At 39.9% G+C, this 22,855-nt stretch overlaps 1 protein-coding gene and 1 long non-coding RNA gene across 23 annotated transcripts in view; one reads left to right on the forward strand and one right to left on the reverse strand.

The window, feature by feature from the left end:
• Nucleotides 1-22,855, forward strand: part of LOC133109589 (uncharacterized) — a 187,890-nt gene that overhangs the window by 41,645 nt on the left and 123,390 nt on the right. For 20 of the 22 annotated variants that reach the window (XR_009704752.1, XR_009704740.1, XR_009704742.1 and 17 more), the window contains exons 3-4: nt 2,382-2,450; nt 2,883-2,936. This is a non-coding gene — a long non-coding RNA (uncharacterized LOC133109589). Of the gene's footprint in view, nt 1-2,381; nt 2,451-2,882; nt 2,937-4,046; nt 21,958-22,855 lie in introns of all 22 variants that reach the window. The other 2 variants (XR_009704757.1, XR_009704751.1) reach the window with 2 other exon arrangements.
• Nucleotides 6,146-20,896, reverse strand: LOC133109561 (myosin heavy chain, fast skeletal muscle-like). The gene is made up of 41 exons (XM_061218930.1): nt 20,874-20,896; nt 20,510-20,547; nt 19,924-20,142; nt 18,829-18,972; nt 18,579-18,735; nt 17,809-17,836; nt 17,595-17,706; nt 17,415-17,507; nt 17,251-17,314; nt 17,064-17,162; nt 16,875-16,978; nt 16,267-16,405; nt 16,007-16,125; nt 15,693-15,842; nt 15,413-15,583; nt 15,017-15,323; nt 14,700-14,773; nt 14,432-14,519; nt 14,128-14,245; nt 13,851-13,974; nt 13,304-13,440; nt 12,811-13,066; nt 12,476-12,718; nt 12,209-12,385; nt 11,924-12,069; nt 11,752-11,842; nt 11,273-11,662; nt 11,057-11,183; nt 10,855-10,973; nt 10,507-10,703; nt 10,234-10,417; nt 9,955-10,120; nt 9,719-9,843; nt 9,122-9,430; nt 8,839-9,042; nt 8,592-8,717; nt 8,196-8,366; nt 7,751-7,855; nt 7,567-7,662; nt 6,405-6,536; nt 6,146-6,275 (listed from the first exon to the last, which is right to left on the reverse strand). Exons 3-41 carry the CDS (start codon nt 20,128-20,130, stop codon nt 6,258-6,260), a joined length of 5,817 nt encoding a protein of 1,938 aa, XP_061074914.1. The 5' UTR covers nt 20,131-20,142; nt 20,510-20,547; nt 20,874-20,896; the 3' UTR covers nt 6,146-6,257.

Genomic DNA, 22,855 nt, shown 5'->3' on the forward strand with positions numbered 1-22,855 from the left:
TAAACTACATGTACGCTATTTCGTAATTTGCTCAATTTCAAGGGAAAACATGAAGGCCCGCTATTGGCTTTTTAAAATGGTTGAGATACTCAGGAATATGCTGATATGCTTATGTCTTTATGTAATTTCAATACAATTACCACACATGTGATACAAATACTGTATCAGTTTATGTTTTTGTTATTTCTATTTGACATTACTCTTAACATAATTAACTTATACACAATCCCTTCGGGCTTCATACTGTACATTGTAAGCTGCTCCAATATCACAGTAAATCTCACTCACCTTGCAGGGTGCCAGCCAGTCCCTGGGGGTATGAGGGTGGCATCTTTTATAGAGAGGGATTTGTCTTCACTCAGCAGAACTCAACCCCTCTATTTGGTCATGTATCTTTCCCCTTACTGGCTGTCTTGTGCCCGTAGCAGTAGATATGATATTATTTTTATCTTCTGATAAATCATTGGTATTTCTTAGTGAAAATAATACTACATGGGGGTTCATAATAAATTATAGGAACCTGAATCGGAGAAAACTGGGAAGCAAAAAATATAATTTTAATACATATTGTTCTGCACAATATTTGATTCATGATAACATATATTTTGTCCTGAAGTACAGTACAGTATAAAACTTTTCAAATGTATGAATTTATTATTATTATTTTTTTATTGTACTTGCTACAATATACTTTCTTTTATTATACATATTATACATTACATTATAGTTAATCTCATCTTTTGGATTTTTTATGCATTTAAAATATTTTTAATGGGTGGCTTCATGGTATAACCTTAAACTTTTAAAGATTGAACTAATATGCATTTTAGTGGAACTGTCATAAAGAACATGGGAGCTTAGTGTAGCTGTGTAGAGATTATTAAATTAAACTGATATAATCACTTGCAGTGCTTACAAGTAGCAATACTGGGAGTGACAATTCCCAGAACATTTACAAATAATGACACCTCATGACACCTCAATGAAGATCAATCTTGTTCCTCAAGAAATAAATCTAAACATTCTTACTTTAACATGCCTTGTTAACAGAACTTATCTATGGCTTTACAATATATTAAATATTCATATATTAACTGACCCCCATAGATCCCCCCCCCCCCCCGGTTCCCACTCTTGTGTCATGTGTATGATGGATTCTGGCACGGATGAGGAGCCTAGTTTAACCTTGGAGAAGCAGTGAAATGTCACTGGTGTACTGTTGCAGTACTCTTGCCTGCCTTTGAGTTTTTGCATGAAATAAAACTTGGGTGTAGGTTCAATCCTTGGCCTCAGCAGTACAGACGTCAGCATTTCCAAAATGTACCTTATTAACTTCAGAATGTGTCATACCCCCAGTTTTTAGCCTGGGTATGCTGGCTTTTGTTGTTACTAAGCACCCGATTGATCTATTAAAGCGGTTAATTAGAGTTGTGCACCCCTGTTTTAGCGTTAATCCATCCTTTGCCTTTATCACAGCTTGCTTTCTTTTTGAGAGACCTGCTGCTTTAAAAAAAAAAAAAAAGAAAAACCTTCTTGTAAACATCTCCAAAGTTCAGTCTTAGATGTTGGTTGCATTTTCTGCTTCTGCCTCAATCCAAGTAATCCCAAATGCATTCAATTTTTTTGTTGTATTTATCAGCAACCAAATCTTGTCATACAACCCAAAACTGCACTGATCCTCCACCATGCTTGACTGATGTGTTGTAGACGGTTCAAAGAGTCTTTCATAGCTTTAGTGGTGTATACACTGCTTTCTCTTTGTTCCAAAAATCTCACATTTGGATTAATTGGTCCATAAAACACTGGAAATGTGATAAATGCAAGGGTGGTCTCTTGCCATTTATTTTTATTTGCATAATTACACATTGTGGAGAAATGCCACAGAAAATGAATAATCAGGAGTGTATTAGGGATGCTGGAGACTGAATCATTTCCAGTGCTTTGAAATTTGAAAGTATTACTGTGTATGTAAATAAATAATATGCACTGCCAGATCAGCAGATTCTGTTTCATGCTAGCATTGGCTTCAATAGAATCTTTTTATTTCTTTATTTAAATACACTTAAAACACTACACCAGCATCACATTACACAATTCATGTGTCTGGGTCTAGAGATGTTCCTGTGGGAAATGCTGCAAACTATTTTTATACAAGGTTTATGATATTATAAGGCACCTCTATTCCCTGGATAAGATCATGTCCAAACATGGAATGGGAACGAACATAGAGAAGTGCTTACGCATGTTTTATTAAAATGATGCGCTTGATCCAATAATGTGGGTCTATGAAGATGAAATACTGATGCAGCTGCTCAGGGTATTGCTATTTGCCAGGATGTGCTGTGACATTTACTGTCGAGTTGGGTTTAATGTGTCCACAGTATTCCACCCCAGTGCTCCTTCAGCTCTGACTATTGCTGCACAGTTCACTTGAGAAGGTTTATCGAACAGTAAGTGAATTTATACTTGAAATTACCCAGTTTAACTAATTGACTGAGTAATTGCATGATCTTGTTATCTTTGGACACCCATTAACTGAGACAGCGCAAATGCTAAAGATTGTGTGTGTGTATGTGTGTATGTGTGTGTGTGTTTCCATATTTGAAAGCTGCAATTATCTGTATATTATTTGTATATGTTCATTTATATTCTCAGATGAGATTATTCTCATCTTTTCTGATCCTGATAACTATATCTTTAAATGTATTTGCATATATTCCACTTTTGGGAGGGATAATCCTGTGAATATATCCTTCTGTAGCTATTTGTTTTTGCTGCATCCGACAAGATGTACTCAAACATGAAATTAGATTATTTATTATTTTATTATGCAATTGATCACTTGATTCTTTGGCTCCTTTTAACTCTCTGTTTACTTGTAGGATGAAGTGTCATTAGGAGGAGGGAGGGATGCCATTTATAGTATCAACAATCAGGTAAGTACAACTTGTTTCTGCAATAGAAAGTGAGTGAAAAGATTCAAAGTATAGCCTCCACTGAACTTTTCGAGAGTGCAGCACAACAATTTAGGAATGTGAGTACACTGAAAACCATAGCTATTCGTTTTTCATTTGAAATTGTGTCTGGTTTGTACCCTGGTGTAAAGTCCAGCTATGATCAGCTTAAAATACCAACTACTCGCTGTTTCAAAACATACCTTGAGCTGGTTAAACCATGTTGAGTTTGGAGCTGGTCTAACTGGTAAACCAGCTACCAGCTAATTCAAGACCTAGCTTGAGCTGTTTTTTTTTTTTCAGCAAGGTAGTAGTCTTTGACCTACATTTTTAAACAGGTAGTCATTTTGTAACCATTTTGGTGTACCATTTATAGTGCTACTGCCATAGACCACAAGCAGAGCACATATGGCAATACACTTGCTATGATCTGGAACTGATTAAGTGAAGCAAATTCTCCAAAGCAGGGCGGCACGGATGGTGCAGTGGGTAGCACTGCCGCCTCACAGCAAGGAGGTCCTGGCTTCGAATCCCCGTCGGCCGGGGCCTCTCTGGGCGGAGTTTGCATGTTCTCCCCGTGTCTGCGTGGGTTTCCTCCGGGTACTCCGGTTTCCTCCCACAGTCCAAAGACATGCATGTTAGGCTGATTGGAGAGTCTAAATTGCCCGTAGGTGTGAGTGAATGGTGTGTGTGCCTTGCGATGGACTGGCGACCTGTCCAGGGTGTATTCCTGGCTTTCGCCCAATGTATGCTGGGATAGGCTCCAGCCCCCCTGCGACCCTGTTCAGGATAAGCGGGTTCAGATAATGGATGGATGGATGGAATTCTCCAAAGCATTTAGCTTTTCCCATTGGGCTGTCTTTGCTGACTTTAATACACTATACTGTGACAGTCTGGTTTTACTGTAGGTCCTGATAAATTGACTCATTCATTGAAAGGGATATGTTCAAAGTAATAGCAGTGTGGAGTTTAATTAGAGAATTCATTATTTCTGTGAAAAAAATAGGTGTCATTAATTGTCCTTTATTAAGGAGGAAGGGAAGCAAATGTTTCGCACATTGTTATAAAATATTTTTCCTTCTGAATTGCTAGGTAAAATGGGCCATTCCAAACATTGCTCGGATGAACAACGTCATTTGATTAAAAAGTTGATTGGAGAGGGGAAAACGTATAATGAAGTGCAGCAAATTATAGGATGCTCAGCTATAAGCTCATATGCTTTAAAATGGCGTTTAATGGAAGCTAAGCTATCAGCAAGAAGCCCCCGTAAAACACCATTGTTGATAGACCCAAAGACTAAAAGGGCTGGTAGTACTGAATTGGTTGTGCCGATCTTAGTTGGAACAGACCTGATTGAAAGGCCCATCATCGGGTTTAATGCAGTTGAAGAGATCATCAAAAGTAATGACAATGCCAACCGGAATGAGTTTATGGACACTGTGCCTCTACTGAGGAACTCATTAAGGCTTGGAAAAGGGAAAACTGAGACATTGATGAACCTAATTCAAATCAGTACTGAGGACAACCATACCTACCTTGTGAAAACAGGAAAAACTGACATCATTGTTCCAAGTGATCAGATGAAAGTGATTTGTTGCTCTGTGTGGAGTGATTTTACAGGGCCTGGAGGATTGGTGTCGTTTGAGCCAGATGAGGGAATTTCATGGGTTGAAGGGTTGACAATACCATGTCAGCTCGTAAAGATCAGGGAAAAAACGTCCTAGAAAGTTAATAGCGGTGTGAATAACGCAACTAACCATGATATCCCCCATCAAGCAGAATCGTTGTTGGCTGTTTGCAGACAGTGAAGGACTTTTACCCTGTCAATGCAGCGGAGCATCAGCGAAAGACTGCCAGGATAGCTGCTGTTCAGCAGAGGCCCTCACTTAAGTCAGGCTCAAATGTAAGTCAATTGTTAAAGGTGCTATGGGACCCACCAGTTAACCAACATTGCAACATTTGACAGCTGAACAACAGGCTATTTTGAAGACAAAGCTTAGGGAAGAATCTGGTGCATTTGCAAGAAACCAAGATGACATTGGCTACATGGAAAGTTTGAACGACACAGAAACAACATAACATTGATTGGATTTCAGCCATTACTATGAATCCGGCAGTCCAATAATTTATTGGGGAGCCAGAGAGTAGAACAAAGGTGCAAGTAACACCAACTGTTACAAGCTCAGCTTCAAGATAACACCATAACTAGGCTGTTACAACTTAAGCAGACTGGTGAGAAACAAGACAGAAAAACAATGAGTCAGGAAACTGCAAAAATGAAACCGCTGTTACCCGAGTGGAACAAGCTTTATATATCTCAGGAGGGTCTGCTTAATCGGAAAACAGCCACTGGCACCCAGATAGTGCTGCCCGAACAGTACAAGGAACTTTTTTACAAGCATCTTCATTCGGAAATGGGACACTTAGGGGTGGACTGCGGAGACATTGAACATTTCATAACCAAAGTCTGTTTGCTTCAAAATTGGGATTTCCTCACAAAATTCACCATGATCAAGGAAAAGAATTTGAGAACCAGTTGTTCAGAAATTAGCCAAAGTACACAGGAATGGGAAATTCCAAAATGACTCCCTACCACCCACAGGGAAATCCTGCAGAGAGGTTTAATAGGACCCTGTTGTCAACATTGAAAATGCTTGAATGAGAAAAGAAAACAAATTGGAGTGAATATTTGAGTCATTCATGCCTACAGTTGCACAACAAGCGACGCCACTGGTTTTTTGCCAATGCACCTTTTTATCTGTGATTTGGAAGTGCACCTCGCTTACCAATTGATGTAATTTTTGCTCTAAAGAAAGAGGAGGCAAAAACACACCAGGTGTATGCCAAGAGGTGGCAGCAACAGATGAGGGAGGCATATGACATTGCATCCAGGTCGATCCAGAAATCCGCGGCAAGAGGTAAAGCATATTATGACCACAAAAGACCAAGTCCTGTCCTTATGGCTGGTGACAGGGTCCAGGTGAGGAATATGGCAGAACGTGGAGGACCTGGGAAATTGTGTTCCTACTGGGAAGAAAAGGTATACATTGTCGTGACGCAAAAAGGGGAGGATAGCCCAGTTTATGAGGTAAAACCAGTGTGGCACGGGCAAGAAGAATTCTTCACGGAATTTGAAGTTCTAATGAGATCCCAAACAAGTTCTTTGAGTGAAAAATACAGAGTACCAGAAATGCGGAAGAGATGCTCAACTTTATTGATTTACAGCTTAAATGAGAACATTTCACAAGACATTTCACATATTGTATGAGTGCTTGTTACTGCGTCTCATCTGGGTTTCATTCCTTATTCGGCTTCTTTCACCTAAAAAAAAAAAAAGAACAGTGCATTTAGATCCTCATAGTCATCATTTACAGACCCAGTTCATTGGCAGTAGTTTTCATACAGTAAGCTATATGGGTTTAAATTAACCGATTTTGAGTGGTAACCTACCTTGCCGACGTCACGGCTCTTGGCTCTCAGCTTGTTGACCTGGGACTCAGCGATGTCAGCACGCTCCTGCGCTTCCTCCATCTCGTGCTGCACCTTCCTGTACCTGGACAGGTGGGTGTTGGCTTGTTCCTCCTGTGAGTGAGCAAGACATTTCACCAGTCAAAGTATTGCAGAGTAAATGTTTTCATACAGCTGTCAGGTTTAGGTTAGGTCAATTTTTTTACCTTTTTAATTTAATTGTCAATCATGCTACTATTTTTCTGCTTTTAGTCTTGTGTACTTGTTGAACAGATCACATTCGCTTTCAGCAAGTAGCAAGGTTTAGAGCTACCAATAAAACCCCCAACCAAACTAAGCAAAACAAGATGGGACAGTTCATATTTTTCTATGTGGTGCCTTATCTACTACCTCAATCATTATGCTGCTGTGGAGTGACAGTTTAGGGAGTTGTGTGACAAAGGTTTATGGGCACAGCTCATGATAATTGTGGAATGAGGCAAAAGCCTTGTGGAAATGATCCCCTGGATCTCGAGAGTAGAAAAATCAGAGCGTGTGAAAGGAACAATAAGATTGAACAGCTAATACTGAATTCCAAACATTGGTTCCTTGCACACAGTGCAGGAAAAATAATAAATTTCCAATGAATCAGAAATAACTGAACTACATGTTCTCAACCCCTGCACTAAAAATAGAACATGTTTCATCCAGCCAGTCTTGGATGCTGTTATAGCATTGGCCCCAAGCAAGTTTGCACATTTGACTTGACAAAACTCCCACTAGACTCAATTGAAGGATGTGATAACTGTTCTTCCAAACACTTCACTTACAAACATTATTTCAGTTACAAATGATTTTTTTCTCTTGTAATGAGACCTAAGGTAAGATTCGCAAGTGCACCGCAGTGAAAGCAGTGCAGTGACCTTATGCATTAATAATTCAGGTTAGCAGTGCAAGTCCAACATAGATGCAGCAATCTGAGAGCCTATATTTTACTAGTTGGTCAACAAAACATTTTGTTAAGGTAGCTGGCTGCTTAACAGATGCTATCTGCATCCCATCTCATGTCCCATGTCTGTTCCCTCTGATATTTCTAAAATATAAGCTTTCATCCCATCTCAAAAATACATTCCCTCTGGTATTGGATATTGAGCATTTGACTTACGGATTCCTCAGCCTGCCTCTTGTAGGACTTCACTTTGAGCTGCAGTTTGTCCACCAGGTCCTGCAGTCTGTGGACATTCTTCTTGTCCTCCTCAGTCTGCAGAGGGTAAAGCAGGTTCAGAAGAGGTAGCATGCCTGGTTGTTGTTTTGTCCACTGTTTTAGGTTAAGATGTATGAAACCATACCTGGTAGGTGAGCTCCTTGACTCTCCTCTCATATTTACGGACACCTTTGACGGCTTCGGCTCCACGTCTCTGTTCAGCCTCAACTTCAGATTCTAGCTCGCGCACCTTGAATCCAAAAATGTCAAAATAAATGTGTAACTATAACTATGTACAGAATAGCCAGAACATACTTGTGTTTTAATCATATATGCCACATTGCATTGGATTTAAAAAATGTTTTTAGTACACACAGGAGATAACTGCATTATTGTCATCTGACAAGTACATTTTAAAATAGGTACTTATCTCTATTTTCTAAATCTGTAGGCTTAAAGCTTTTGACCTGAAGTAATTCATAATTGCATGTGAATTATGTTGTGTAACTTTGATTCTCTTAATGCTGTGCTTGCAATTTCCAAAGTGAGCACTTTGATTTGGATGACTGAAGTTGCCGCTGGTAACTTACCCTTGCTTCCAGTTTCTGGAGCTGTTTCTTTCCACCCTTCATGGCCAGATTCTCAGCCTCATCCAGACGGTGCTGCAGGTCCTTGACTGTAATCTCCAGGTTCTTCTTCATCCTCTCCAGATGAGCGCTGGTGTCCTGCTCCTTCTTCAGCTCCTCTGCCATCATGGCGGCCTGCAGTTTTATACAGTTTAGTCACAGGTTTTCTATACAAATCATTTTCAACTTAAGGTCAATGTTATTTTTGGCAGCCAAAGCTCATAGATGGGTAGGTGTAGGCTAGTAGTACAGTTGTCCTGCACAGTTATTGCTCCCTTATGCAAATCAAATTTAATGTATTACCCCATTAAAAAAACTAGCTAATATAATACAGGTAAAACTGATATGAGTAGCACTCACATCTGTGATGGCCTTCTTGGCTTTCTCCTCAGCATTTCTTGCTTCCTGGATGGTGTCATCAACTTCACCTTGAATCTGGACAAGGTCAGCTTCCAGCTTCTTCTTGGTGTTGATAAGGCTGGTGTTCTGGACACAATGGGATATTTTTAGATTGCCATGTAATTATGGTGTAATTCACCCTATTGTCCGGTAAAATGAGAAAGGAATGATCAAATTAAAATAATAAAGTAATGCCTTATTGACTCACTTGGGAGTGCAGCAGTCCCACGCGCTCACTTGCATCGATCAGCTCCTGCTCGGCCACTTTGCGGCCCCTCTCTGTCTGTTCCAGAGCAACCCTCAGTTCTTCAATCTCAGCCAGCATCAGGTTGTTCCTGCGCTCCACCATGGCAACCTGTTCCTTCATGTCCTCCTGTCCTCTGATCGCATCATCCAGGTGCAGTTGGGCATCCTGACAGAGATTAATAAAGTTAATTGTGTATGAAAGCCTGAACATGTTGGAGCTGAGCACAGGTATTTTAGAAACATACCTTGAGCTGTCCTTGGACATTCCTCAGTTGCTTCTGGGCTTCAGCTGCCTGGCGGTTGGCATGGCTCAGCTGAATCTCCATCTCATTGAGGTCTCCCTCCATCTTCTTCTTGATTCTCAGGGCATCATTCCTGCTCCTCACCTCAGCATCAAGGGTGGTCTGCATAGACTCAATCACCCTCTGGCTGTTCCTCTTGATCTGCTCCATCTCCTCATCCTTCTCCGATAACTTCCTGTCAATTTCACCCTTGACCTGATTGAGCTCCAGCTGTATCCTGAGAATCTTGGACTCCTCATGCTCCAGTGCTCCCTATGAAATTGTGAGAAAAAATGCGTTTTGCAGTAATTGAGAAGCAATTGAGAAAATGTATAATATTTGTTAAAAGGATTCACAAGTAAGCAACAAACATGATCAATTATTGAATTTTATGAAACACTTTCATTGCCCAATATGAAATAATAATTCTCTATTATACAGACTTAAAAACACATTCCGAAAAAACAAAACAAAATGTCAAATGTAGCAAACCAGAAAATATAAAATTGAAACTGAAGCTACATTGCATTACATGTATGAAATTTGTTAGGGTGTGATTACCTCTGCCTCTTCTAAGGCTGTCTGGATTTCTGCTTTCTCACTCTCCGCAGTCTTCTTTGCCTTTTCCAGCTCATGAATGGTCTTTCCGCTCTCTCCAATCTGTTCAGTCAGGTCGGAAATCTCCTCTGGAATGACAATTGAAAACAATTTAATGATTGTAGTAACTATGGTTATTGCATGTATTTACGAAGGTTGTGTTGAGTATGATTCTCAAATGAAATATCACGTGCACATACGCTGCAGATTCTTGTTCTCTCTCTTCAGTGTCTCCAGTTGGTCCAGAGTCTCTTCATAGGAGTTCTTCATCTTGAAGAGCTCAGTGCTGAGAGAACGGGCCTCTTTCAGCGCTCCCTCCAACTCGGCCTGGCCTTCCTCAAACTTCTGTTTCCATTCGGCCAGAACCTGAATGAAAGACAAAACGCAGCCATTAATACCACTTCCAGCTGGCCTTCATTTTGAACCTGATAGTGACATACAACACAGTTGTTAATGAGCCCAGCTTTGGTTAGATTTACCTTATCGAAGTTCCTCTGTTTCTTGTCAAGGTTGGCAGCCAGGGCATTTGCTCTCTCCACATCAATCATGAGATCCTCCACTTCACCCTGCAGCCTCTGCTTGGTCTTCTCCAGAGAGGCACACTTGGAGTTGACAGCCTCAATGGACTCCTCTGCCTCCTGAAGACGCTGTGCAAGCTTCTTCCTGTAGAGAGTGGCATTTCATTTGGTTTGCAAGACTCTTTCTGATTGTGTGATATGCAGTGGTTCTATAATATAAAACTGTTTAGTTACTTGGCCTCCTCCAGCTCCTCAGTGCGCTGGATGGCATCAGTCTCATATTTGGATCTCCACTGAGCCACCTCACTGTTGGCCTTGGACATTCCACGCTGCAGCTCAGCCTTGGCCTCCTGCTCCTCCTCATACTGCTCCCTCAGCATGTCACAGTCATGGCGGGCTGACTGCAAACCGTGGGCCAGGGCATTCTTGGCCTTAAGTCAAAGCAAAGGTTAGAATGCAAATGAATGAATGGATGTATTAGAGAATGCTGTGGAATTAAGAGTACAGTTCATGTATATGCCTTCCAGGCCCTTGTTGGTTAATTAAGCTGTGAAATACTGTTATGTTTGATCAATCTATTACCTTGACCTCCTCTTCAATGTGCCTCTTGAGCTCCTCAATCTGCTGTGTGTAGGCTTGTTTGCTTCTTGTCAGCTGGGAAACAAGAGCTTCCTTCTCCTCTAACTGGCGACTCAATTCACCTGAGTAAACCAAAGTATTGTGAATCTCCATCATATTTTTATTTCACATTTTGAAATCAAAAATCTATATTTGATATATGTACCATTTTCAGTATGAAGTCTTGCTTTGTGTGCGCTTGTGTCATTCAGCTGGCGTAAATGCTCATCGCTCTTGGTTTTCAGTTCACTCAGTTGATCTTCAAGGGTACGGCACATTTTCTCAAGGTTGCCCTGTTAGAAAAAAGTTTCTTTAGAACCCATAATGTTTGGTGAAAGAAACCAGACACGTCTGAAGTTATGTGCGTAGACCTTCTCTTTACCTTTGATTTAGCAACAGCCTCCATGTTACTGGAGAGGTCATCAATCTCCATTTTGTATTCACTCTTCTCCTTCTCCAGTTTCTGCTTGACGCGCTGAAGGTTGTCGATTTGTTCTCCCAGCTCTGCCACGCTGTCGGCCTGCTTCTTGCGGAGGGCGGAAGCGGTGGCTTCATGTTGCAGGGTGGACTCTTCAAGATCACGGCGCAGCTTCTGGAACTCAGCTTCACGCTTCTTGTTCATCTCAATCTGAGCAGATGTGGCACCACCTGCTTCTTCTAGCCTCTCACTGATCTCCTCAAGTTCCCTGGAGAGATCAGCCCTCTGCTTCTCAACCTTGGCCCGAGCAGCACGCTCAGCCTCGATTTCTTCCTCCAACTCCTCAATACGAGCCTGTGGCACACAATAGAAAAAGGGTTTAGGATATACATGGAACTTTTGTCATGTGTAATACATGAAAATTGGCTGCTTTGACAGAGTACCTGGAGTTCTTTAATCTTTTTCTGAAGCTGAGCACCCAAAGTTTGTTCATCCTCAATCTTGCTGAGAAGCTGGCTCATCTCAAAGTCCTTCCTGTGGAGAGAACACCATGAAAAAATAAGAATCTTTATCATTACATTTTCAGTCATTGTATTGATTTGAATCCTCCCTTACTTCTTGATCTTTTCATCTGACTGCTGCTTGTCATTCTCCAGATCCATTATGGATTCCTGCGCCAGTTTCAGATCACCTTCAAGCTTTCTCTTGGCTCTCTCAAGGTCCATGCGAAGCTTCTTCTCCTGTTCCAGAGATCCTTCCAGCTATTGTAGGGAATACAGGTAAAAAAAATCTGTTAAAAGCCATAGGCATTATACATAATCATGTTCTCGCCACTATATAATTCTGGTTTCTGTTCCCAAGGTTTTACCTTTTGGTCAAGAGCCCTCATGTTTTACTTACATCATCTACTTGCTGCTCAAGCTTGGTCTTTGCTTTGGTCAGAGTGTTGACTTTGTCCTCCTCTGCCTGGAGATCATCCAGGGTCTGCTGATGTGCCTCTTGGAGGGCTTTCTTCTCTTTTGATAGCTTGGCAATAGTCTCATCCTGAGAGGCCATCTCTTCAGTCAGGTTCTTCACCTAAAGGGATTCATGTCACACCGTGTAAGAGAGATGTCACATCCCTCCAAAAACAGAAACACACAAGCACTATATTGATGAATTGTGAACCTTGTTTTCTGTGGCATGTTTCTCCTTCTCCACTTTGGCCAAGGTGAGCTCTAAGTCATCAATGTCTTTCTTCAGCTCAGAGCATTCATCCTCCAGTTTCCTCTTCTTGGCCGTGAGCTCAGCATTGCTTTCCTCCTCATCCTCCAGTCTCTCATTTGTCTCTTTGAGTTTTGCTTCAAACTGGATCTTCGCTTTGATGAGTCCCTCACATCTTTCCTCTGCATCAGCAAGGCCCTCACTTTCCTTGAATAAATTCAACATTTCATGAAATTCTTAAGCAGGAAGCAATTTGTGATAACTGTTATGACAATAGGTGAATTACATGGCCAACTTACAGATGCGACAGCCAACTGCAGGTCATTCTTTTCCTGCAGCAGAGAGACCATTTTCTCCTCAAGCTCCTTCTTCTTGGCTAATGCCTTTGCCAGATCCTCTTTGCACTTAGTGAACTCTTCCTTCATGTTGGACATCTCCTTCTCAGCTTCAGCACTCTTGAGAAGTGGCTTGATCTTGAAGTAGAGCTTCATCCATGGCCAGTGTTTCACATTCATGAATGAGCGCATGTTGTATTGGATGGAGTAAATGGACTCTCTGTGTAAAACATGATCAAAGTGAAGTATTTCTGAAGAATACAGCAGAATTGTTTACTTGAAATGAAGTAATTGGTTGATAGTTTATGCAAATAACAAATAGCTCATTTAATGCAGATACTGTTATAATTCAATGTTTACAGAAAGTCATGTAGTAGTACACAGAAACATTAGAAAAGTATTTTACATGATGAACCCCCTGAAATTGGTTCAATATTTTCTGCATCATAACATGTACCTCCTTTCCATCATTTTGACGAACTCTCTTCTCATGAGGTAGCCACGGCTGAGGGCCTGAGTCATGGTCACCAGCGTTGCCAGTTTCTCATCACGCATCTCCTCCAGGGTACCCAGCAGACCAGCTTTGAAGAACACCTGGAGGAAATCATGTAAATATTCAGTGAATAATAAGGCATAACGTACATCATATGATGAAGGAACAAGCTCATAATTGAACAGTATATACTATGTCTGTGTGTGTGTGTGTGTGTGTGTGTGAGAGATATATACACTATAACATGCCATGCATATTCAAGAATGTATAACACCAGAGGGAGGTGTCATGCATTTTTGTACTGTATATGCTCACACATGGAGCGATTTGTATCTCTTAGGCCATAGCAACAATTAAAACAATATTTAAGAAACTTTTAAGAGAGTACAAAACTGAGACTACTATACACAAATCTGCCACTTTGCTCCTCTAGTAAGGATCAATTACATTTTAAGCTTAAGAACTCATTATCATTTACAGAAATGCAATTCAGGCCCTTCAATTCTCTTACCTTGGTGTGGCCAAACTTGTACTGAGTGTGGTCCACATCAATGGAGCCCAGGAGCTTCTCAGAAGCTTTCTTGTTGTCAATGAACTGTCCCTCAGGGATGACACTGGCATTCAATACCTTGTATCTAAAAGAAAATACTGCCATTTTTAACTGGAGACATTGCTATGAAGTGTGCTTGATTGATAGTCAGTCATGGATTATTGTGGACAATAACTACATTACATTATAGCAACACTGTGGTCTATATACTCATGTATTAAAGAGGTGCATAAGATACCTCTGCTTGAAGTCACCATAGAGGATTCTGCTGGGGAAGCCCTTTCTGCAGATTCTGATGCCTTCCAGCACACCATTACACCTCAGCTGGTGGATAACCAAGAAGTTCTCCATCAGACCTAGAAAACAAGAAAATATGTTTATAATTCATCAATCATCATAATATATACAGTGATACTGTAAATGCAAGATATTGTGTCTCACAACACTACAATGTAGTTACTGCTACAAGGATTTATACTATTCTGTTTCTTGGATTCTTTTTTGACAAGTTGAGCTTATGGGGCCTTAAGTACAGTCCTTACCAGGTGTCTTTGATTCATTAGGAATCAAGCAACGCACAAAGTGAGGATGTGTGCTCCTCAGGTTGGTCATCAGCTTGCCCAAGTTCTCCTGTGAGAGAGGAGGAGGCAAAATATAGAAATAGGAAGCTGTACAACGCTTTTTTACATTAATTCAATCTATTATGTGAACATCACATGTACACGTTACGGTAATATTACACAGACACAGTGATATCACTGCCAACTATTCTTGGATAACAGTATAGTTTCACTTGCATTCCTCCCTTACCCTGAAGAGAGCAGACACAGTCTGGAAGGAGCCACCCTTCTTCTTGCCAGCCTTTTTGCCACCCTTTGCAGCTTCTGTTTGTACATGACAAATGAAACAGTTGGTTTTTAATACTATTTTGAAGTAAAATCAAGAAAAGTTAAGAAAAATCACTTTTAGTTACCTGCTTTTCATAAGGAACTATGATTTCTATTTTCGCATTTCCTGTCAAATTGAGTGTCTTTGCTATTTTTGAGAGATTTATTCTGATCAACCTTTTTTTAGATTGTGACTTACAATGAAGACTATTTTCGTAAAATCAATCAGCACAGCCTTACCATCAGCTGCACCGTGGGTTGCATACAGGTGACACAGCAGTTTGACTGAGGACTTCTGGTACAGCTGTACTACAGAGTCGTTCAGAGGGTCCTTGTTCTTGTCCAGCCAGCCGTTGATGTTGTAGTCCACAGTGCCAGCATAGTGAACCAGGGCGAAGTGGGCCTCAGCCTTTCCTTTGGCAGGTTTGGGCTTCTGGAACGCGTTGGTTTTGCCCAGATGTTGGTCATAGAGCTTGTTCTTAAAGGTTGTGTCAGAAGCCTTGGGGAACATGCACTCCTCTTCAAGGATGGAGAAGATGCCCATTGGCTGGTGAAGGCAAAAATATTTCCATGAGGAGACATCAGGGGTAACAGAACATGTTTGTGTCTGTCGATAATAAAGGGCATCTCACATACCTTCTCAATAAGCTCAATGCAGGCAGCCAAGTCCATACCAAAATCAATGAACTCCCAATCAATTCCCTCTTTCTTGTACTCCTCTTGTTCCAGCACAAACATGTGGTGGTTGAAAAACTGTTGCAGTTTCTCATTGGTGAAGTTGATACACAGCTGCTCCAAGCTGTTGAACTGAATTTTTGAGAAGATACAAACTTTAGTGAAATTTGATTAAGGCCCTCATATTGTGATATTTCATGTACAAGAATTTGTGATAATATGACGGGGCACCGCCACTCACATCAAAGATTTCAAATCCAGCGATATCCAGGACACCAATGAAGTAATTTCTCTGTTGCTTTGTGTCCAACATCTCATTGATGCGAATGACCATCCACAAGAACATTTTCTCATAGACAGATTTGCACAGAGCATTAACAGAGTTGTGGACCTATTAGTGTAATGAGAAAAAGAGATAAATGCCATATTTGAATGTGTTATATTCTGTATATTTCACTATTGTTTCAGTACTGATGAATCACTATTCAGCAAATTGTATAGTGTATTATAATATTTGAGTATTATACAAAAATATTTTTCATTGAGATACATTACCTGTGGTACAGTCTGTCCCTTGGTCACAAACTCATTTCCGACCTTCACTCTGGGGTAGCACAGACATTTCAGCAGGTCAGCTGAGTTCAGGCCCATGAGGTAAGAAATTTTATCTGCCACTGAAATGAAGAGAATCAAGGTGTGATTCTACATGTTAAAATCGTAGTCAACCACAAAAAATGTAATCAGCGTAACCATTGCATAATCCTCTTAGCTACTTTGACGTTGGTGCATTAACAGAGCCAATGTGTTGCACTTACCCTCAGTGCCATCTGGTTCAGCCTGCTCCTCGCGCTGCTTTTGCTTAAACTTCATGTTCCCGTGATGCAAACAAGCACCAGTCAGCTTGTAGATGCCCAACTTCTCATCACCAGTGAAGCCCAAGATATCAATGGCAGTCTACAATGAAAACAAAAAATGTTCATCAGAATTCATCAGAGTTTTCAGCCTGGATTTGCTCAACATCATCATTTAAGCTTTATTCTTCAAGTGTCACAAGTGTCATGGGTCATTCTTGAATTCACAATAATTGCTGGGTTTCTAAGGAAATACACTAACACCTGAATTAATTTTCAAGACAATATTCAGGACAAATAATGAGTGAGGAAGAAAGCAAAACAAAATTATCAGTTGGAATTCACGACAACCTGTTTTCACATGGAATTAAAATATGTAGTCAAGATTTTCTCCGGTGACAATGCAAGAATTAATGTTTGAAGGGGTATCTGCTAGCCAGTCAGGCTGCTGGGAAGTCAGGGTGAACGATTACAGTGTACTGCAAAGTCCTGTATAGCAACTTTGTTGCTTCAGAAATACTGGTATAAAGCAGCACTTTTTGTAATTGATTTGGTGAAGAAAAATCACTTACATCTGTGGCAATGAACTCCTCCACGTCATCTATACTTTTGACAGTGATTTCACCTTGGCTGATCATGGGGTAATCATATGGGTTGGTGGTAATGAGTAGACCCTCTGTAATAAACAATAATCAGTTATACTGAAAATTGCAAGTGTTATTCACAGAATTAAATCTGTTGCAGAATGACAGATTTCACACCTAGCAGTTCAGGTTTGTGGCCTGTCATAAGCTGGTAGAAGATGTGGTAGCTGCGCTCAGCTGACAGCTGGAATGTTACTCTTGACTTTTCCAGCAAATCTGTGGGAAGAAAATTGCATTTTCATAAAAAGGTTTTTACAGTAGAATCCCTTGCTAAATTGATACAGTGTGTCAGGTAGAGACTTACAGGTTTCAATATCAGCAGAAGCCAGTTTGCCTGTTGTACCAAAGTGGATTCTGATGAACTTTCCCTGAAAAATTAACAAAATGAAATTTTGGGATTAAATGCCGCATTATTTCAGTACTGTTAATGTAAGGAAGTTTGAACTTTAAATATATCTTCAAACTTACAAAACGGGAGGAGTTGTCATTCCTCACGGTCTTGGCATTACCATAAGCCTCCAGCAGGGGGTTCGCTGCAATGATTTGATCCTCCAGTGATCCCTACAGGAGACACCGGACACCTCAGAAATGTGCAACAACAGTTAATGTTCCCAAGATATTTGCACATTTCTAGAGACTCCCTCTGACCTGCATTTTGCTAGCTGATTGCTCAGCTTTCTTTCCTCCAGCCACTGCGATTGTCGCGAAGTACTGGATGACACGTTTTGTGTTCACAGTTTTCCCTGCACCAGATTCTCCGCTGTGGAAGAACAGAAAGAACATTGCTTTTCATTTTTACAAACATTTAATTTTAGCTTTCTTTTAATCATGGTTTTGGAAATGTACTGTATGGGGTACATACGTAATCAGAACGGACTGGTTCTCACGATCTGCAACAGGAAAGATTGGAAATTTGTTATATTGATACACTTCTTTCATTCTTATCCTTTTTCTTTTCAAATGAGACGGACCTTACTCAACAACAGATTACCCTTTCTTTTTAATCCCATCCCACCCTGTTTGCAATCAATACACATGATTGAGGCTATTTGTATTCACATGGCTGGTACTGTTCAGCTGGTGAGATTGATTCCTTTCTCAGCAGGATTCTACATTTGGAAACATTATTGGCATTTGTCAGACGCTCTTATCCAGAGCGACATACAGTTAGACCAAGCAGGAGACAGTCCTCCCCCTGGAGCAATGCAGGGTTAAGGGCCTTGCTCAAGGGCCCAACGGCTGTGCAGATCTTATTGTGGCTACACCAGGAATTGAACCACCCACCTTGCGTGTCCCAGTCATTTACCTTAACCACTACACTACAGGCCGCCCCAGAAACATTTGTTTTGGGTGCCAATAAATCATTCCCATATTCAGTTAATCTGTCCTGCAGCACCAAAGTTGTTTGTAAAGTCACTTAGATTTCCTCCCCATTCTAACATTTGGTCTGAGAAACAGCTGAACCTCTTGGCCATGGCTGCATGCTATTTTGCATTTAGATGCTGCCATATCATTAACTGATTAAATATTTGCATTAACAAGCTGGTTTACAGGTGTACCTAACTGAGTATCTACTACTGTAAACCTGTATTTTAGAGTAACTTGAAAATGTGTACCAGAAGATATTCGTACCTGTGAGCATGAACTGATAGGCATTGTCAGAGATGGAGAAGATGTGGGGTGGGGCTTCAATTCTCTTTTTGCCTCTGTATGCTTCCACAACAACAGAATCGTACACTGGGAGCCACTTGTAGGGATTCACAGTGACGCAGAACAGCCCAGAGTAGGTCTGAAACAGTGACAGTAGATACATTATGTGCAGGAACACATTCATTTCTTTGCATTTTGTAAATGTATTAAAGTGTTTTTGAGGAAAACTCACATAGATCATCCATGCTGCATAGCGCTCTTTGAGGTTATACAGCACACAGGGCTCATTGAGGTGGGTCATCATGGCCATGTCCTCAATCTTGTCGTATTTGGGAGGATTCATTGGGTGGATGTCATCCTCCTTGACTGTTAGTTTCTGTGAAATAGAAAATTGAAGTGGTTATTAATATTATTATTATTATTATTATTATTATTATTATTATTATTACTACTATTATCAAGCACTATGTGCTTGGAGCCCTATTTATAATTATAATTATTTTCCGCCCGCTTTGAATGCTTATATCTCCCAAACGGTCTGGTGAAAACTCTTGCAACTTGCTAGGCATGTTACGAATATGTGCATTTGAGGGCTATTAGAATATGGCACCAGTTGGCCTAGTAGTGGCTTTATAGAGCACGTTTGAAAATGGAAAAATTTGAAAAGCCATAACTTTTGAACCAATATTTTAGACAATGAAATGCTAAAAAAAAAATCTTTCTTCTGATAAAACGTACATCTGATTGATGTCAGATTTGGTGGCTATCAGCTATGGCCTATTCCCGAAGTAGATTGTGAGGAAATTGTTAATCCATCAAAAACTGAATGGCTACTGAAATTGACCCATGTGGGCTCCATTTAAACAGCTGTAATTAATTCCAGACAGCTCATTCAGCCTTGATCATTTTCTACATCGAAGGCAATGAACAATACAAAACTTTAATGTACTCAATAGAGAATTTTTATAGTGGCCGCTATAAAATAATTGGTAATTTAGCATTTTTATTTTGGAAAAAATACAATGTAAAAATCTTCACATGAAGCGTAATTCCAATCAATATGCCATTTGGAACAAGAACACTTTGTTTAACCGGCTATCTAAATTGCGAAGGAAAAGTTTCAAAATGATAGCCAATCATATTTTCATATGAAAATTAGCATGCAATGCTAAGTCAGAATTGTAAGCCATGGCTTGCCAAGGGGGCACTAGGGGTTGCTGTAGCTCCATAATTAATTTAGCCGTCATTGGCCTTCTCCAGCATTGCACTCTGTGCTTGGACCCTGTTTATCGCAGCTATTATTATTATTATTATTTTCTCTACTTACTTGATGCCCTTCCAGAGTTTCAACGGTGGCTTTGCCCCCCTCTCTGCTAACGAGTTTCCCCTTGAGGTACATCTCCTTGGGCTCAGCCACAAAGTAGGCCGTTTTGGCATCAAAGGGTGTGTTCTGGGCCTCGATTCTCTCCTTCTCAGGCTTCCGGAGGAAAACGGATGCTGGCCCGAAGACCGACATCTCCGCATCTGTACTCATGATGGCAATTTACTGAGGAGAAACAAAGTAAATGTTCAAGCAACTGAATCCAACATTTTATCGAAGTGAACTAGAAAGATTTCAGTCACAAAGACAAAATGAACAAGATGGCCTGTTACATAGTGGTTTTTAAATATGTACCCAGTAAATGCTCAACTATACCTGGTAAAAAGTTGAAAATGTTTTGGGTAGAAAAATATATAAATGGCTCTCTTCATTATCAAATGCGCTCTGAGCTCAAATACAAATACAAATTTGTTTTTATCTTGGGTGAATTTAGGTAGGAAAATGGGGGGGGGGTGGGGGGTTGGGGATTCTTCACATGTGCTGTTAGGCTTTATTCTTTTTGATTGTTAAAGCAATTTATGTTTAGGCCTACCTCCTTCAATGCCAAGAGAAAAAGGTGGTCTTTGAGTGCTGAAAAAAACAGTTTTCCATTAATACAGTATTAAATGTAAACTACATGTACGCTATTTCGTAATTTGCTCAATTTCAAGGGAAAACATGAAGGCCCGCTATTGGCTTTTTAAAATGGTTGAGATACTCAGGAATATGCTGATATGCTTATGTCTTTATGTAATTTCAATACAATTACCACACATGTGATACAAATACTGTATCAGTTTATGTTTTTGTTATTTCTATTTGACATTACTCTTAACATAATTAACTTATCCACAATCCCTTCGGGCTTCATACTGTACATTGTAAGCTGCTCCAATATCACAGTAAATCTCACTCACCTTGCAGGGTGCCAGCCAGTCCCTGGGGGTATGAGGGTGGCATCTTTTATAGAGAGGGATTTGTCTTCACTCAGCAGAACTCAACCCCTCTATTTGGTCATGTATCTTTCCCCTTACTGGCTATCTAGTGCCCGTAGCAGTAGATATGATATTATTTTTATCTTCTGATAAATCATTGGTATTTCTTAGTGAAAATAATACTACATGGGGGTTCATAATAAATTATAGGAACCTGAATCGGAGAAAACTGGGAAGCAAAAAATATAATTTTAATACATATTGTTCTGCACAATATTTGATTCATGATAACATATATTTTGTCCTGAAGTACAGTACAGTATAAAACTTTTCAAATGTATGAATTTATTATTATTTTTTTTTTATTGTACTTGCTACAATATACTTTCTTTTATTATACATATTATACATTACATTATAGTTAATCTCATCTTTTGGATTTTTTATGCATTTAAAATATTTTTAATGGGTGGCTTCATGGTATAACCTTAAACTTTTAAAGATTGAACTAATATGCATTTCAGTGGAACTGTCATAAAGAACATGGGAGCTTAGTGTAGCTGTGTAGAGATTATTAAATTAAACTGATATAATCACTTGCAGTGCTTACAAGTAGCAATACTGGGAGTGACAATTCCCAGAACATTTACAAATAATGACACCTCATGACACCTCAATGAAGATCAATCTTGTTCCTCAAGAAATAAATCTAAACATTCTTACTTTAACATGCCTTGTTAACAGAACTTATCTATGGCTTTACAATATATTAAATATTCATATATTAACTGACCCCCATAGATCCCCCCCCCCCCCCCCGGTTCCCACTCTTGTGTCATGTGTATGATGGATTCTGGCACGGATGAGGAGCCTAGTTTAACCTTGGAGAAGCAGTGAAATGTCACTGGTGTACTGTTGCAGTACTCTTGCCTGCCTTTGAGTTTTTGCATGAAATAAAACTTGGGTGTAGGTTCAATCCTTGGCCTCAGCAGTACAGACGTCAGCATTTCCAAAATGTACCTTATTAACCCTTCAGAATGTGTCATACCCCCAGTTTTTAGCCTGGGTATGCTGGCTTTTGTTGTTACTAAGCACCCGATTGATCTATTAAAGCGGTTAATTAGAGTTGTGCACCCCTGTTTTAGCGTTAATCCATCCTTTGCCTTTATCACAGCTTGCTTTCTTTTTGAGAGACCTGCTGCTTTAAAAAAAAAAAAAAAAAAATCTTCTTGTAAACATCTCCAAAGTTCAGTCTTAGATGTTGGTTGCATTTTCTGCTTCTGCCTCAATCCAAGTAATCCCAAATGCATTCAATTTTTTTGTTGTATTTATCAGCAACCAAATCTTGTCATACAACCCAAAACTGCACTGATCCTCCACCATGCTTGACTGATGTGTTGTAGACGGTTCAAAGAGTCTTTCATAGCTTTAGTGGTGTATACACTGCTTTCTCTTTGTTCCAAAAATCTCACATTTGGATTAATTGGTCCATAAAACACTGGAAATGTGATAAATGCAAGGGTGGTCTCTTGCCATTTATTTTTATTTGCATAATTACACATTGTGGAGAAATGCCACAGAAAATGAATAATCAGGAGTGTATTAGGGATGCTGGAGACTGAATCATTTCCAGTGCTTTGAAATTTGAAAGTATTACTGTGTATGTCAATAAATAATATGCACTGCCAGATCAGCAGATTCTGTTTCATGCTAGCATTGGCTTCAATAGAATCTTTTTATTTCTTTATTTAAATACACTTAAAACACTACACCAGCATCACATTACACAATTCATGTGTCTGGGTCTAGAGATGTTCCTGTGGGAAATGCTGCAAACTATTTTTATACAAGGTTTTTGATATTATAAGGCACCTCTATTCCCTGGATAAGATCATGTCCAAACATGGAATGGGAACGAACATAGAGAAGTGCTGACGCATGTTTTATTAAAATGATGCGCTTGA

This window comes from Conger conger, chromosome 14 (genome assembly GCF_963514075.1).
Source record: "Conger conger chromosome 14, fConCon1.1, whole genome shotgun sequence".
Lineage (NCBI taxonomy): Eukaryota > Metazoa > Chordata > Actinopteri > Anguilliformes > Congridae > Conger > Conger conger.